Here is a 17,670-nt window from a genome sequence, read left to right on the forward strand (position 1 = left end):
GAAATAGAGATTTATCATTTCTAATTAACTTTTGTTTTTTAAAACATTAAAGACTGAGAAAAGCGGGATACTCTGTGGATAGTTTGACAGTCTGTTACTGCCGCCGCGTTCTCTGGCTGCAGCTCGATGCAGCGACGTGTCCAGCGGAGCTCACACCATGAATATGCCGGCAGACAGACCGCTATGCTGGGGCTGGATCACGCTTAAACCTCCAGAACATTTAGAACGTCCCCCGGTGCGCTTGCTGTTTAGAACGTCGGGGGTCTGCAGCTCTCGGCACGCGGTGCCGGACGCGAACCGGTACCACCAGACGTGGTACTGGACGCGAACTGGAGTCGGGTTAGGGTGCAGGAGCTCTCCAGGTCCTAGCGCCGGCCGGTTTTAGCTAGCAGCTCGGTGGTTGGAGACCCGCCCGTGATCTAGTGAGAGCAGCCGGTGAGTTAGAGGGCGGGACGCCCGCGCGCGCGGTATGTAAAGGCATGTATGAGAAAAATCCGCGATTAATGCGTCAAAAAAACTGTCTGCGTCAAGCACATGTCAGATTAACGCGTACAAATCTGACAGCCCTAGTTGTCATAGTAACGACTACAGAGCCTCCACCAACCTCGACTGCAGCGGCGAATGAAAGCAAAATATATGTTGGTCGTCATGAATGGTAAAGTAAAGCATCAGTTCAGACAGCTTGTTTTTGTCCAGATCTTGAGGGAAAAGTTTGTTTCAAAGAAACAGAGTCTAAATTATTAATTTCTTCCTTCTGCATCCAAGTCTTCAAAATGATCAAATTAACAAAACAAGTTAAAGGAAGCTATAAAATCTTTTCTACTGTCTTGTTGTGATAAACTGTGGAATAAGGTATGACAACTTTTTTATTATTATCATTTGTTTAAAACAGTTAATGGTTGGAAAACCAACTAGGGTTTGGGTCAGTGCAGTGATATAGATTTGTGCAATGTGATCACCAAGATATGTATCTCCCTTTTTTATTCACACAATGCAGCCAATCAGAATCAAATATTTGTGTATGTGTGTGTTCACACAGAGTACCATTACGTGAGTTCACACAGATTACAGGGACGTTGAGGACTCGTGTCAACAAAATTTCACCCCTCATAACAAGGGGAAAAAATATGTCTCATCACATCTATTTACCTATTTTATCAAACTCCTCATATAATCTAATTGAATACATTCAATCCGATCCTCCTGGGCCTTTTAGCTGGTGTTTGACAAAAGAAATAAAGCGATGCAGACTGCATCCCAACTAACCTACAGTTTAAAACCGCTGCTGCTGTTTGACAGTTCAAGGACCCTGACCGTTCAAACTCAAAAGGAGGAGGGTACAAATAGGTGTGTGTAAACTGTGCCTGGACAAGTAAGGGCAGGTAAGGTTGGGAGGGGAATCCTAATGGATGTTATTTCCACTTAGGATGAAAATGATGAGTCATTAAGAACCAGCTGATTCACCATCCTCTTCGCACGAATGCTTTACCACAAATACGGTGTGATAACTCACCTTAATAAAAATGAAAGTTTTAACTAAGTAACTACCTCCTTTCTAATAATTTCTTTTGATTAATATACACTAGATCAAAAAAGAGGAGGATCTTTATCCCACATTCAAACGTGAGAAAAGGGCCCTCCTCTTCAATACTCCAGCAACACAAACACACTGGACCATGACAAATGATATGCTGTTTAATTTATATCCCGCCAGGCAGGAGGATTTGCAGGGATGTTTTGTTCCAGGCTGCTGCGTGCCCTCTCTCTCTTGCGCCGGTGCAGCTTCAGAGTTAATTACTGCTGCACTCGTACTAACACATCAAATAAGATTTGGTCTCTGCCACGATAAATCAAGTCAGCAAGAAACCAAAATGAAGCCAAACCACCACCGGCCATCTCTGCTCAGGCTTCACATCTCAAGGTGCTCTTCAGTCAGGGTTCAAGAGAAGAGGCCGCCGACTCTGACGGAGACTTCCGCCGTCTTCAAGGTGACTTGAAAAAGTTTTGTCATGTGATGGAGGATTACTGTAAAGTTGAAGAACTCCCATAAAGGAGGAGTGTGTGGAGAACACTACGAGAGCCCAGCAGGCAACCAGTTAATGTTATTAAAAACTCCATTTCTGGTTTATAGCCCCCAGGGAAGGCAGGGCACATCAATAAACAGGCTCTCACTCAAACCATCATCTTCATTTACCTGCATTTTATAAAGGCCTGTTATCTATCTGTAGAGCTCTGTTCTGGACAGAAAAGGCTCGAGTAGGACTATGGAGAGAAAATAGACACACCCAGATTAGTGTGCGCGTAATTCTTGACTTATGCATATTCTTGATTTGTGCATGTGTAATTTTTTATTTGTGGGTACGTAATTCTTGATTTGGGCATAACTTTGGACTTGTGTGTGCATATTCTTGATTTGTGTGAACATGTTCTTGGTTTTTGCATGCATATTCCTGATTTGTGTGTGCGTAATTCGTGATTCGTGCATAACTCTGGATTTTTTGTGTGTGTATTCTTGATTTTTTCATGTGTAATTCTTGATTTGTGCATTACTTTGGATTTCTCTGCACATATTATTGATTTGTGCGTATAGTTAGTTTCAATGTTGTCATTTTAATTTGTGCATGTGTAAATTGTATTCTGTAATTTTTGTACTTATGCATAAAATGTACCATATGAGTTACAAATCAAGAATACACACGCAAAAATCCAAAGTTACGTAAAAATCAAGAATTATGCACGCACAAATCGGGGTGTTACGACTTTCTCTCTATATGTGATGGAAACTGTTTTGGTCCAGTACAAAGAAAACATCTGACCTCTAGCTGTATGCCAATGGGGTGTGCAGGTTATATGTAAGTATCCAGCATTTATAAAAGCGAAAGTAAAGTAGTGAACATCGAGTCCGAATTGCTTTTAAAATCCAGGGCACTATATAGTCCCATACTATATAGTTTTTAAGTAGTTAGGGATTAGGGTGGGAATTCGGACATCGGCTTGCTCTCACGTTTCTTGTCTACTGTAAACCTACAACCACAACTACTGGATTCTCTCCACAACTTTCAACTCATTCTTGAAAAAATGTCAAGTCACCCAGAAAATCCATCCTCTACTTCTTAGAGTCGCTGCACCAACTGCTAAACTGAAACAAGTTAGAAAATTAACAAATTAATAAACATATTTGGACCTTTTATTTTGGTAGAAAAGAGTCAGTGAGGATACAGAAGTAGAGCCTTTGACTTCAAAATAAAATAAATCTTCATTTAACAAAAAATAATCAGGAATCTTTACTCCACATATGAGTTTATTGTGACAGTTGTTCCAGGGGTCTGTAACCTGAGGCTTTGGAACCACCTACAGATCTTTTATTCCTCCATTGAAGCTCTTTGGCTTTGAAGAAAACTTAACAAACATAACTAATTAATTGATTTACATTTAGATTTTTGACATGTCAGATAGACCTAACTGATTAAAATGATTTAATGTTTCATCTGCTGACAGAGTGGTTTGTAATCAGAGTGACATTATGATGTTGCATCTAAAATAATTTAGATTTTACACTAATGTTGTCATGTTTTTATTCACTAGTAAAAGAAGAAAAAAGATGAAGGAACACAAAAGTCAGAATAATAGAAAATCTCCTATTTCTTGCATTTTTAATTAAAGGGAATCTGCTGCAGCTGCAGGATCTGATTAAACAAAGGATGTTTTATTTTGAAAGGAACTTTAATGGGCTATTATCAAAAGTGAAAGAAGTTAATTTTTTTTACATAAAAAACTCAATTGTAGAGAACAAGTTATTTTTTTTATATAAATGAATGGCTTAATGGCCACAAAAACATAAATAAAGTGTATTTTTCTAACTTTGAGGTGAAACTTTGCATCTGTCGCTGAGTTTTGGTCCATAAGAACTTGGACCAAATGGCTCTCAGCAATAAAGGTCGCAGACCCCTGCCCCAGACCATAAAAATAATCAATACTTTTCAGCAACTGGTTGTCTAATGCTACAATGGTGTTGCTAATAAAGTTGCTCAAACAGTGGATTCATGTTTAAGATCATATTTAGACTGTTTTCCCCAGTTGCACATTAAAATTTAGATGAGGCTGAAGTTGGCGTCTGATTTTGTAGCTTTCACTTTGACAGTTTTGGGATAAAGTAAGATCTATATCACATTTTAATGGTTCCTTCACAAAACCTCGAGTATAAATAAAGCTTAAAGTACTGCAGATGTTTTACAGAGGATGAAGATTGTCTTCTTCTTACTCTCGTACAGGACAGTCTGTGAAAATATTGTCAGACATTAAAGCGGTCCGCGGCCTGATAAAGGTTAGGAACTACTGTACTCTACAACAAATGGCTTGGTGAATAAAGCTGCATGGTGTTTGGAAGAGATAGGTTTAAAAAAAAAAAAAGGTGCTAACCTTTGCACCCTACTATCTCTATGCATGTAAGACACACACACAAACGCCGCAGGAAGATAGACACTTAGGCCTCACATCAGGTCATCAGACGAAATCTGAAACTCTACCAAAAACATTTTAGTATTCTCCTGTCCGCTGGTGTCCCTGATGGGTTTATCTGTGCCAGCAGAGACCGCAGTCTGCGATAACATTTGCGCAGTGTCACATTTTTGCACGCTCTTATCGCTTTGTACGCAGCAGGTGGATGCTGAGCGTGACTAAGGGCCGTCAACCGCCTCGTCTCTACAGAGGTCATTTATTACAGTAGACACCATCTGATATGTGTTGGATGAGTCAACAGCTTCTCTTGAGCCTCATCCATCCTCATATTAGCAAATATAGCCAAGATTTTTGATAACATTTAGGAAGTCTGAAATTCACACAGCATAAAATAATGTAAAGCTGCAACTCCATTTTTAAGGCCGACTTTTAATTCTGTGAGTTAAAGCTTGTTTGTACTAAACACTATAGTAGGGATGTCCTGATGAGATTTTTTGTCCCCGATCCGATTTGGAGTCATACGATTTTGGGTGCTTTTCCCCTTACCGATTCTTGATCCGATATTTTTGTAAAAAATATTAAAAACGAATACATTTATTGAACAGATCCAGGTTTTTCCCATGTGTTTTTAATATTATTTACCTTATATTTTCATTTAACACGTAAACAGAGCACTTCTAGATAGATAGATACTTTATTCATCCCAAGGGAAATTGTTGTACAGGACATATTGCCCAATGGTGGGCAGCAAGGCACCAAGGCATTAAACTCTACTGAAAAGGTCATGGAGAGGGGAGGAATGCAAGTTTCCATGACAATGAGCTTTGCTTATTGCACTTTCAGCGGATTGTTTTGGTTCAGTCGAGGGAATGTGCTTTTGGCTCGGGAGTTCCTGATTAGAGATGATTGTTTAGGGGAGGGGTCTGCAACCTGCAGCTCCAGATCCTCATGTTCTCTTGTATCTCTCCATGGCCAAACATAAAATAAGTAATGGAGACTGATGACCAAGACATGTCGACCATCAGAGTCAGCAGCTCCCCCTAAACAAGACTACCAAGGTCAACCCCAAACTAAAATAACAAAACCCAGCAGTGCAAGACTGCTGAGGACAAAGAGAGGAAAAAGAACAAAATAAATAAATAAAAGAAAAATATTATAGTATTTTTTTAAAGTAAGGATTACTTAATTAGCATTTATTTAATTTAAATTACTTAAATTTATAAATTGATGTCTGAGGTTCACATAGATGATAAACTATGTAGGTTTTTACATCCTGATGACCTGAAGACGTCTTGTTTGTTCAACTCCAGAATGAACAGATTTTATATGCAAAGCAAAACTTTGGTAAAAAGTTTGATCTTTTATGAGATAAAAGCACATATTATCTTATGCTGCACAACATTGGTTACTAGCTGCCCAGAGCTGCACTGAGATGATCCTGTTTGGCACAGATTGTCTTTTATTTTGAAAATATGTGATTTGAGCCTCTGTCAAACGCTTAAAAAAAAAAAATCTAATTTTCAGAGATGCATGCTTCTTTTTATATTGTTTAAACACTTAACACTAAAGTTTCTCTATCATCTGTGCCTCAGGGTTGTGCTTCCCCTGCAGCATTCTCAGGTTGGGACTCTTCCATGAGCACAGGTTGTGAGGTCATCCTCAACACAGAGAACAGACAGAGTAGCCCTACGTCCTGCTCCGCTAACTGGATGTGAAGAAGAGACGCTGTCAGGGCCAAAGACAGGAAGTGATCAGTTCTGGAAAATATTTTTATTTTAAAGTGATAAATGTTTCAAAAATGCATATTGAGATTTTTTTTATGTTAACTATTGGGGCATATCTGTTTAAGAAAGTGGGAAAATGTCAAGTTGCACCAGATATTACCAGTATTCACAATCTAAGTTCAAAGCGCCTGAAAGGAAAACTCTTTAGACCCAGCATTCTAGCAGCATTTAAACGCATCACTTACAGACTAATCTTCTTTTTTTCTTGGAAACGTGACCAGAGTTTCAAATTCTGATTTGAGCGTAAAAGTGTTTTTTTTTTATTTGTGTGTGTAGTTAGTTTCAAGTTGTTGTCATTTTAATTTGTGCATGCAGAAATTATATGTATATTTTTTATTTAAAAAATGTTGTAATTATGCACAGAATGTATTGTATGAGTTACAAATCATACAAATCGGAGTGATACTGTTCCCTCTCCATATTTTCATAACTTCAGCAGAAATTCAAAGTGCAATCACAATATGATAACAAACATCCTTTCACACATCACAATATTGGATATCAGGAATCATTTTTAAGCTTTAGAGATGTGACAACATAAATGTTTTTCCAAACAGTTATAAGCTGTGAAACCACAAACTGCCTATCAGATGAAGTTCTACATGTTGTCTCTGATGGCTGCATGTGATTTGTTTTGATCGCTCTGTCGCCATGAGTGACAGATGACGGGTGTCAACCAGCCTGACTACATCTTCACCGCAGACAAATTACTGCCACAACTCACTACGATGCAAGCAAGGTGCAAAACAGTGACATATGAGGATGTGAGCGCTGGAGTCAAAACAGAGTGCAGACTTGTACATTCAAAACACACTTCATCTTTTTTGGGTTCTTAAAGTACGTCTTCCCTTCAGTTCTTTTGAGGTGGGGGTAACCTGCACACTGACCTGCTTGAACAGATGTTGGCCTCTCCAGAAGGAAGACCGTCTGCTTCCAGTGAGTCTTGGTGACCTGAGGTCCTGTAGAGAACATCACCTGACAAAGAGAATAAACATTCATGTTAAGACTTACAGTACAATAACTAAACATAAGGTTCAAATTTTCTTAGCTGAATCCAATTGCTGGCAGTTTTTAATAGCGTGATCTGCCTGAGAACTTTTTAAATATATATTCATCATTAAATTTTTCTTTTCAATAACCATTTTTACGGAAGCCAAAAACGGGCTGCCCCACTTCTTTTTTTTCTTGATCCTCTTCTCATTATAACGAGATATCTTGTTAACGAGATAATCAAGAACAAAGAATGAAGCGTCCCCCCTCTGCCTTTCCCACACTTGAGTCTTTTTATTTTGTGGTTAACAACAAAAACAGCAGAAGAACGCTCCACAAAAGTTGTTCTTTTAGTCTACTTTTTATTTTATTAGTGGATCTACACTCCTCAAACGCCTTCATTCCGTCTCATGCACCAGCCCTACTCCTTTTATTTCCCTAAAACCTCAGAACAAAAAAGGTTGATTGACAGAATTCAGGGCCGTCTGTGCATGGTGCGTTCACTGAACTCCAGACATTTGCGGACCCAAACAGCCACTCTGCCCAACTCAATCCGCTGCTATGCTTTTGTCAGCGGCTGGGTGGCTCAGTGGGCTAGGTGAAGGGCTGACACTCAGGAGCCCTGGGTTCGATTCCAGGGTTGTCCACTGATCCCCACCCAGATTGGGTCCTAAGTCAAGACCCTTGACGCGGCTGCCTAACTGGGTCCCTGTGCCCCTCAAGTACAGGGTTGTGTCAGGAAGGGCATCCGGCGTAAAAACTCTGCCAAATCACTGATGCGAAACAGTGGGTGCTGTTACACTGTGGGGACCCTGAAAGGGATAAGCTGAAAGTGAACTACATACAATCCTCAGCAAAACAAAGCATTTTTTCTGAAAAACTGTCGACATTATTTAATCAATTGATTATATACGGATCAGTTCTGGTGTTCTACGTTTTCTCTGATGAACTGCTTTGTTTTACTGCTGATGTCTGGAGCTCAGTGTACGCACCAGAAACACTCTGGGTTCTGTCAATCAACCTGTTTGTTCTGAGGTTTTGGGGAAATAAAGGGAGGAGAGCAGGTGCATAAGACTGAATGAAGACGTTTAAAGAGCATAGATCCACTTATAAATAAAAAAATAGACTAAAAAGAACTTTTGTGGAGTGATTTCTTCTAATATTTTTGTTGTTAACCACAAACTAAAGAAAAAAACATGTGAAGTCTCTGCATCTGCGTGTGGGAAAGGAAGACGGGGATCCTTCAATCTTTGTTCTTGATGAACTCATTATAATGAGAAAACGATCAAAAAAAAAAAAAAAAAAAAGTAGAGCAGGCTGTTTTCAGCTTCCGTACCTTTATGACACCATGCAAAAACAAAAAGAGATTTTTCCTTAATACAATGTTTCGTTTTTACAGAAAAAATACATCTTTTTTAAGAGATATGCAGCTGTTCCCTAATTGTCTTTTATCTACCCGCAATGGTTTCCAAGCTAAATAAATGCAACGTGACAAATTTTGGGAGGAAAAAAAGGATTAAAAACACATACAAGTTTCTATGTTTTTTCTTCTGTCTTTGTGTTCATTCAATTTGTTATTTCTTTTGCTTCTCTAGCTCAGGGGTCTGCTACCTTTAACAGTAAAATCAGTTTTCTACCGATCAAAACTTTGTCAAGTCTTATTTTGATACTGCTGTGCATATCAGACAGTCATTTTTCCGATCATTCCAACACTACATGAATGCAGCATTTCTCAGGTTTAGGGTTTCTTTTCCCTGGAAAACACCAACATTGGTATAATTGGTACTAAAATAAAAACAATTGTCACACTTTCGACATAAAAACTCCACAAACTCCAATCAAAATGTACTGTTTTAAATAAATTAATTTTTATTCCAAATTAAAGCATTTTTTCCTGCACATTCCATGATAGTTCCTTCTCTTATGAGGTAGATTATGGAAACATGTCCATGATCTGACCCCTTGGTCACATTTAAAACCATTTGTGGCCCACAAGTCAAAAAGTTCCTTTCATCCTTGATGAACATCGACTCTATTTTGTTCAGTTCCCACCAACGAGGGAGTAAAGAGTGCAGATTTAACAAGTCAAGAAAAAGAATAATTATTTTTTCAGTCCACTTTTTTTAGTTTCACACCTTTAAAGCTACAATTTTCGGACAAATAACTCAATTTGAATGCAACATAAAACTCAGACACAATATGAAGTTCAATAAAAAGCGAGCTTGTGCTGTTCACGGAGCTCGGCATCAGCTGTTCCAACTGGCCAGCCGCTACCGGGTAAATGCTTGGATCAGCAGGAGGCTGGGACACACGTCGATTGCCAGAGAACGCCTCCGGGAGGAGAAACACACCGGAGCGTGAGCATAATTGAGTTTACGTTAAATGGCTCGACTATTGCCACTGCTGCTTACCTTGTTGTTGCAGCCTTTGTCAAAGAAAATGTCAAAGTAGCCGACAATTGCCTGCAATGAAAAATGAGAGCTGTGTTAAGATCGTGACAGAACAATAAACCCCTGGATTTGTTTGGCTACACTGCAACTATGACATGTGGAGCTGGAAGGCAGGTTTTAATGAGAAACAAAACATTTACACTAAACTAGAAAATGCATGTATCAGTAGTTGTTGCTACCTTTAGAATCCTGCGTATTCACATCTGCTACAATAAAGTTGATTGTTGTGAGATACCAATCTGTTGTCTTTGACCTTTCTTGGAAAACGTCGTCAACAACACAATCCCTGAGATCCTTCCGTTCCATCCGATACCTCACAAGGAACTAATTATAGACTCCCGCAAACACGACAGATGTTTTTTCCTTTGCTGACCAGGTAGAAAAAAAACGCAGATTTAACAGTAGCAGAAATGAGCTGAGTCGTGTATAGAGAGGAGTGGTTAAGAAAAAAAATAAAAATAAGTACTTCAATGTGTGTGTGCACTGGATGAGCGTAAATGTGTTTATCTATAAGGTTCATGAGAAAAAGCAAAATGAGACAACTGACGTACTTGTTCCCAGGGCGTCCTTTCTAGAACTGATAACTCATAGAAGCCAACAGACAAGACAGGCAATTTATTAGTGCTTTTATTGACTTTTTAGGTCAGACTTGGCCAGAAACAATATGCATTTAATTAAAAGAAAAGGTTGAATTAGATTATATTCCTTCCATTTACCACATATTACATCAGTCCTAGAAGAAGCAAAAGAAAACATATCTGAAGGAAAATCAAGTCTGGAAATGAACTGAATTCAGAGTCCAAGGCCAAACAGCTTTAGGTGACCGTTGTTGGATTTGTGAGGTGAAAACCACCCCCCAAGCTTGTTTTTCTCCTGATCCTGCCCCCACCAGAGAAGCACAGCCACTCTATCAATCTCAGGAGCACACTTGTAGTGGCAATGATGCGCAACTAATGGCTTTTAATCCTGACGCAGCTGACAACTTGGAGGCTGGTTGTTTAAGACAAAGAACAGCCAAATCAATGTGAGGGAGAGAAAGAGATGAATGAAATTAAGAGAAGGCAGAAAGAATGAAAGGAGCTTAACAGAAAAGAGACGGAAATGGCATTAGGACAGACAGGGAAGCCGTACGTTTTTTAGACTGGTAGATATAAACAAATAGTATTGGCAACATCTTCTTTAAATTTCAGCCAAAATCCCCTTAAAAAATCTCCATCTACTGCCCAAAACAGAAGGCAAGCATGTAATCTTGATAATTACATTGCCATCTGAAGCTGTGTTTAATACACTCTACACCAAGTCTTCAATCAGCCTTTATTGACTGAGACAGGCAGGGCCAGCACCACAAGCTCTCAGCGTAACTGCCAGAAAAGAACCCAAAGTAGATAAAAGAGCATGTCAACCCAATGCAATTATGGCTTTTAATGAACACTACAGAGAAGCTCAGTACAGAGGTAATTGGGAAATTAGCCATAATTACTCATCAGACAGAGCAGATTCACCTCTCGTAGGCAGAGATGGAGATCATCCCCAATGTGTCTTGATGATGACATTGGCCCATAAGCGAGATTGATAGTCACTTCTCTGTTATGCAACTTTTGCAATATGGGCTGTAAATTATTGGACTACGGACTTAGACTTACAGTGGGGCAAAAAAAAGTATTTGGTAGTCACGGACAGAGTTTGTCTCACTTAAAAAGATCCGAGGTCTTTAACGCTCATCATAGATACACTTCAACTTTGAGAGACAAAACGTAAAATTAGAATCCAGGAAATCACATTGTTTGTTTTTTACAGAATTGCCTGATTATAAAATAAGTATTTGGTCGATAACAAAAGTTAACATTTTGCTAAGCCTGGTTAACAAGGAAAGTGGTCAAACGTTCACCAGAATAGCAAATATTGTAACTACTACTTCGGTCCATTCCTCCATGAAGATCTTCTCAAGAGCTTTGATGTTTTAGAGCTGTTGCTGGGCAACACAGGCTTTCAACTCCTCTATGGATTCTCTATGGGGTTCAGGTCTGGAGACTGGCCAGACAACTCAAGAACTTTGAAATGGTTTTAAAGTAGCCTTTCCTTTGTTGCCCTGGCCATGTGTTTGGGATCACTGTCATGATGAAATACCCATCCATAGGAGATTTTTGCCCAAAATATCAAAACACATTGCCTCATTCATCTTTTCCTTCATACAGATCAGCTGTCTTGTCCTCTGCAAAAACAACCCAAAACATGATATTTCCACCCCCATGTTTTACAGTACAAGTCAGCATTTGTTCCCCTCTGACTACATGACATTCTTCCAATCCACCTCTGGATCAATCAGATGGCTTCTGGCAAACTTTTAGCAGGCCTAGACATGTGCTGGCTTACGAAGGGTGACCTTAGTCGCACAGTGGGATTTGGATCCATGAGAACATCATGTGTTACCATAGTAACCATTGTCCCTATATGTAGTCCAAGGCTGTTTTCTCAATGTTTTTCTCCACTAACAACTGGTTGCCTTTCAGCGATTGTTTCCCACTAACAACCAGTAGAGGGCACTGTAGGTTTGTGTGTCAGTATTTACTGCTGTCAGCTGACAGAAACGCAGAAGAAGAAGTGCTGTTCAAAACAAACAAGGCTGAGAATCTAATCATTCTCCTCATGGACGTTATGATGTTTTTCTTATTTGCATGAAGACATTACAATTATTGTTTTTATTTTTCTCTCCTTGGACTAATGCGGGACAGCAAGCCATCAAACTGGGTTACAAACAGACAGAAGAGCAGCTAAAAACACTGTTATTCAGATGCAGCTCCTACAGGCTAGAAGATAACCATCGCTGTAAGAAAAAGTAAAAGACAGAAAAACCCAGACATGGAGACATTATTATAGATGCTCTTTAAAATAAATAACTTAACCTCTCAACATCATCCGTGTATTTTAAATGAGAAATACATTTCAAAGCCTCCATCATGTAGCGATGAGGCTAAAAATAGCTTCTCCACGCGCAATAGGAGCATCTAGTTTATGAACACATTTTTGGACAAACATTGAGCATTAAATTTGACGCACGTCAAAAGAGGCAGCGGACTTGAATTTGACGCATGCATTGTGTTTGGTGTCGAGTTTGATGAGTTTGTTCATAAATGTTGGACTTTTCTCTTAAAGTGCAACTTGTACTCCGGAGCGACCTATGGTATGGAAAATACGGTAAGTTTGGCCTGGATATGACCTTCTCTTCCTTATTTCTGTCTTCATTTCATTGCTACACAATCATGTTTAAAGTACGATTAGGATCAAAGTTAGAAATTCAGATTTTTTTCAGAAATTGATACTAGCTTTTATAAATATAACTGTTTAATTCTGTGATAATTTTTAGTTTCTTGATTTTGACCCAATGTGTTTAGTTTAACAAATCTCTAAAACAATAATGTGAGAGTTTCTTACCTATACGATAATAGACACTATACGATAATGTATATAAAAATAAAACATTCAGTCACACACCCAAAACTGGAAAAATCTGAATGACTGCTTTCCATTTTCAGCATTTAGCCTTGGGCCCTGGATATGTCTGTAATAAGTGATGACTGTGGGTTTCTCGTCAGCCCATGGAGGAGGCTCCACAACACTGCTGCTCTCTGGTTTCCATTCTTTGGGAAGAACGAGGGGGAAAATTAATAATTATCATCATGGATAACACCAACAGGGAGCAATTCATCATTGCTCCCTTTTCACCCGACTATGTGTCAGCAAGCTGCATGGCCCGGCCAGATACTATTATACGACTCTGGAGGGGGAGGTTACATACAAGGGGAGTCAAGTGGAGGGAAAAGGGAGGAGGTAGTGGGGTTTTGGGAGAGAGGGAGGGGGGTGGAAGAATAGCGGGCTAATGCACTTTTGATGGGGTTTATCCAAGCGTGGAGGCTTCAAGCACGAACACCTCAAGATCAAGATGGCGTAAATTTCCCTATAGATCTCCTTTCAACTGTTTCCAGCCCTCGCAAATGTTTGGATCTAACATGTATCTGGTTTGGGTGCAGCAAACCTCCAGGTGGTGTTCCCCCACCCAATATGTCCTGATCTATAAATAACTGAGGAGGAAGTCAGTGGAACCCCGAGTCAAACTGTGCAGCCTATTGTTGTGATTTTAGCAGAGTCATTTCATGGGAAGCTGCTGATTAAGCACAAAGCAAAAGCTCTGCATTGGTACAGAATAAGAAACTGCACACAAATTACGACATTACATCAACATTTATGTCAGTAAAAAAAAGGGTTATTGAATACGTGCCTACATTCAAATGTTTTGCTAGACAACTGAGTGTTTTTATGTGCAAGCCTCATCAGTTATGCACAAACAAAAAAACAAGTATGATTGGAGGATTACTTTTTCTTTTTATTCAAGAGGCAAGTAATCCAGTTACATTGTGAAAATGAAAAAGCATTTCTGTTAATCTATTTTAATTTTCAAATTTGATATTTCTAATTGAATTTTGGTACAAATTTACTAGAAAACTTTTTCTTAAATGAAATGTCAATGCCATTTTCTTTATCTTTTTAAAAAAGTTAGAAAATGAGCGGTGTTAAAGAAAAAGAAAAAGCCGTTGGGAGGACTGCTTTTTCATTTTATTTAAGAGACAAGCAAACCAGGTAAATTGTGAAAATGAAAAAGCATTTCCAGTATTGACTTGTATTTTGAATTAAGAGTCACAAACGCTTCCACAGATAAACTGTCACAGTAAATGACAAAGAAAGTCAAATGATGTGTCTAATTAGTTGCTGCAACATCTGAGATCCTCTTGTGTCTGACTGTGGTAACCATTGACTGTTTATGAGAACTGGATCATGTCCATTTGGTTTTTTAGGTCACGTTAATGTTAGGTGGGGTTCTTAGGGTCAATAAGCTAGCAGGAGAGAGTGTAAACAAAGGAATGCTGGGAAATCAATGTAGAGTTACTTCTACACCATTGGTCAACTTATTCCAAAATGGACTCCTGCTGCTCCGCAGAAAATATGTCTTACAAAAACGACACTGGCTTTTAGATTTGGACTAAAAACTGCATAATTATAATAAAAGACTACTGGGAATGCTTTGACAAGAGATAAAAATATAGCTGGAGTGGGACTTTAAGAGTTGTTTGTATTAATGTGGGAGGTAAAGATATAACTTAAAACTTTCAAGAGTTATTGGAGAATTAATAGGACTATAATTTGAAACGTGTTTGTAATCTTTTAGCAATTAACTGAAGCTGCAGAGGCAGCCACAAAGAGCCTTACATTTATAATACAAAACACTCTGTAGAACTCTTTTTTTGAATGTACTTTTACTATTTTAATTCACCTAAATTTCAAAAAAAGAAAGTTTTAAAAATGTCAATAAAATAAAGTTAGCTAGCTAGCTTAAATAGCTAGCTAGATACTTTTTTTTTTGTCATTATAATATGTACAACCAAATTTAAAGTGTCCATTAGTTAATTTGAAATATTTGGTTTTTAAGATAAAATCATTTGCAACTAATGGATAAAAGGTGCATTATTTGGTCATTAAAAACAAGAAATTATAAATAATTTAAAATAACTGAAAGGTGCATCTGCTATAAAATCAACAATTTACAATTAATAAAGAATGTCAAAACAAGTGTTAAACAAATGTAATAATAATTATACTTAAAACATTTCAGATCACAACGCAGTGAGTTTTTTTACAACAACCATAATGGTTACGGTCTAATTTTGTGTGTATTATACACAAAGTAACTTCAAAATAATAAAGAACCACATTTAGTAGATTATAATTTCGGGAAACTAGTATTTATTCTAAACAACAAATAATCTGTATTACCGTTTTAAAGTAATTTGAGCAATACTGATAATGAAAAATGTAAACTGGTGCTACATGCTCCATAGTCTGTCAGTTTAAATAAGGCAAACTAAAGGCAGATATACTGTAGGTGTTATGTTCTTTATCTACCAATCATAAAAGGCCTTCCACTTTAATTTATACATTCAATTGTTGTTGACTAGAACTTTTAGTTCTTGATCAGTTTTTCCATTAACTATTCCCTTCTTAATGCAGTAGAAAGTGTCCTTGAAGTTGACGAGTGACTGCCGTGTCAGAGCAGAAGGCCGACTCTCCAGACAGATAATTTAAATTTGATGGAAAGTAGGTTAAAGATGGATTGCCCAGACATTTTTCCCTCTGTAGCGCTACAGTAGCTACATCAGCAGGAGTGAAACGGCACTGTTAAAATTAATTACAGACAGACACGCATTCTCTTGTGCTACACTATCCACATACATATTTGAAGCTTTTATAAAACGCAGAGGGATTTTTTTTTCTTTTGGTTACTGATGCAGATGTCAGGTAATTGATCATATTAAAATGATAGAATTAAGAAAAAAAAGAGGATGTACAAATTTTATTAGAGAAAAAAAAGGCAGAAAACACACAAGGCAGCAGGGACAGAAGGGAGGGATATGAAAAAAAAAAACCCAGAGAGGATTTGCCTCGTGCGGGATCGGCACAGACGCATGGGTTGTGCTGTTCATTTAATGCAAGGTTAGGCAGGCTGAGCTGATGAATGGACTGTCGACAGGAGAACAAAAGCAGGCGCTCAATCACAGGACAAGAGAGCCAGCAGCTCCCTCTCACAATCCCTGAGCACTGGTCCAGCAGCAGTTTACCCTTCACACATCTCTCCCTTAACTGCCGCTGAGCAGCTACAGCCCATACTGACCACAGATCAGTATCTTTATTGAAATGCTGCTCGGTCCCATCTGGAAAAGCTGGAGTAGTGTGTGTTTGGTATACTCACGTGATGGCTAAATGACAAAAAAAAATGCTAACAACTTAGCTTTCGACCCATATTAACAAGATTTTAGGAATAACCTTAAAATGGAATAAATCAAGAGGAAATGGAAGCCGTAGAGAATGTCTGATGCCATCAGTTATTTTGCTGCAGAGCTCTCCAGTGGACAGAACTGACATGCCCCAAATAGAAATTGGATGTTTTCAATTACAGAGCAGAGAAGACAGGAAAAATGAGAGGATGTTTACAAATCCCATTATATCCACCAACCTTACCCAGAAAGCACAAGCCAGATAATAACTACTTATTGATTATCCATTAAACCAATACACAAGACAGAGCGGCACAAACACTGCAGCGCAGCACGGCAGGCTTCGCCACAGACAGATCACTTCACACAGCACAGAGCATCATGGGTCCAATAGCAAGGATCATTGTGATAGGGGAGGGGTAAAAGACACAAACATAGTTCACATAGTGTGGAAAGAAGTGGAGATGCTGACAGCATACCTGATACCTGAACTACTCTGTGCTTTGGGCATGGAGCTGACCCTGGTTCATTTTTTTATTATTTCAACAAAGTAATGGATCCGAATTCGGTATTGGCAGACTGTAAATGGCTCTGAATTGGATTGGGCCCCCAAAATTGAATCGAGACATCCCTAATTAGGGGTCACAAATTCCAAATGAAAGGCGACAAAAGTTTTAGAGCTGTTGTCAAGTAAATTATAAGCTAGTTTTAATTTAGTTTTATTAATATTGTGAATAATAAATGCATAAATAACAATAATTTTGAACTTTTTCAAAGTTAACTATGTTGCTGTACTTGATTCTGTAATAATTCTCCACTTAAATGACTTCAAATGTACACTTTCACTAGAGGCCGAAGTTTACAGGCTTTTTTTGTATGGTTGAAGGTGTTTATTGTATGATTTTACTTACGGAGAACCTGCAATATTACTTACTAAGCAATGCTTTTATTTATGTGAGCGTACAAAAGTCCTTCCTTACTGTGCAGATTGTGGTTTTGGTCATCTTCAGGCAGAAATCTGTGGTAAACTCCAGCTCTGACAGGCACACTCTGTTACAGTCAATGGTCTGGAAAAAAAGATAAAGACCAAAAAATATTTTTGATTTAAAATAGCAGTGCAGATACTTATGGAGAGAAAATAGACTCACTCCGATTTGTGACTGC

At 38.4% G+C, this 17,670-nt stretch overlaps 1 protein-coding gene across 1 annotated transcript in view; it reads right to left on the minus strand.

Moving 5' to 3' along the window:
- prmt3 (protein arginine methyltransferase 3) overlaps positions 1-17,670 on the minus strand; it is a 76,750-nt gene that overhangs the window by 10,438 nt on the left and 48,642 nt on the right. Inside the window, exons 13-15 of the mRNA XM_024296299.2 lie at positions 17,487-17,573; positions 9,644-9,694; positions 7,130-7,217 (exon numbers count right to left, since the gene is read on the minus strand). Coding sequence (XP_024152067.1) covers positions 7,130-7,217; positions 9,644-9,694; positions 17,487-17,573 — 226 coding nt within the window. The remainder of the gene's footprint in view (positions 1-7,129; positions 7,218-9,643; positions 9,695-17,486; positions 17,574-17,670) is intronic.

This window comes from Oryzias melastigma, linkage group LG3, assembly GCF_002922805.2.
Source record: "Oryzias melastigma strain HK-1 linkage group LG3, ASM292280v2, whole genome shotgun sequence".
NCBI classification, from domain to species: domain Eukaryota; kingdom Metazoa; phylum Chordata; class Actinopteri; order Beloniformes; family Adrianichthyidae; genus Oryzias; species Oryzias melastigma.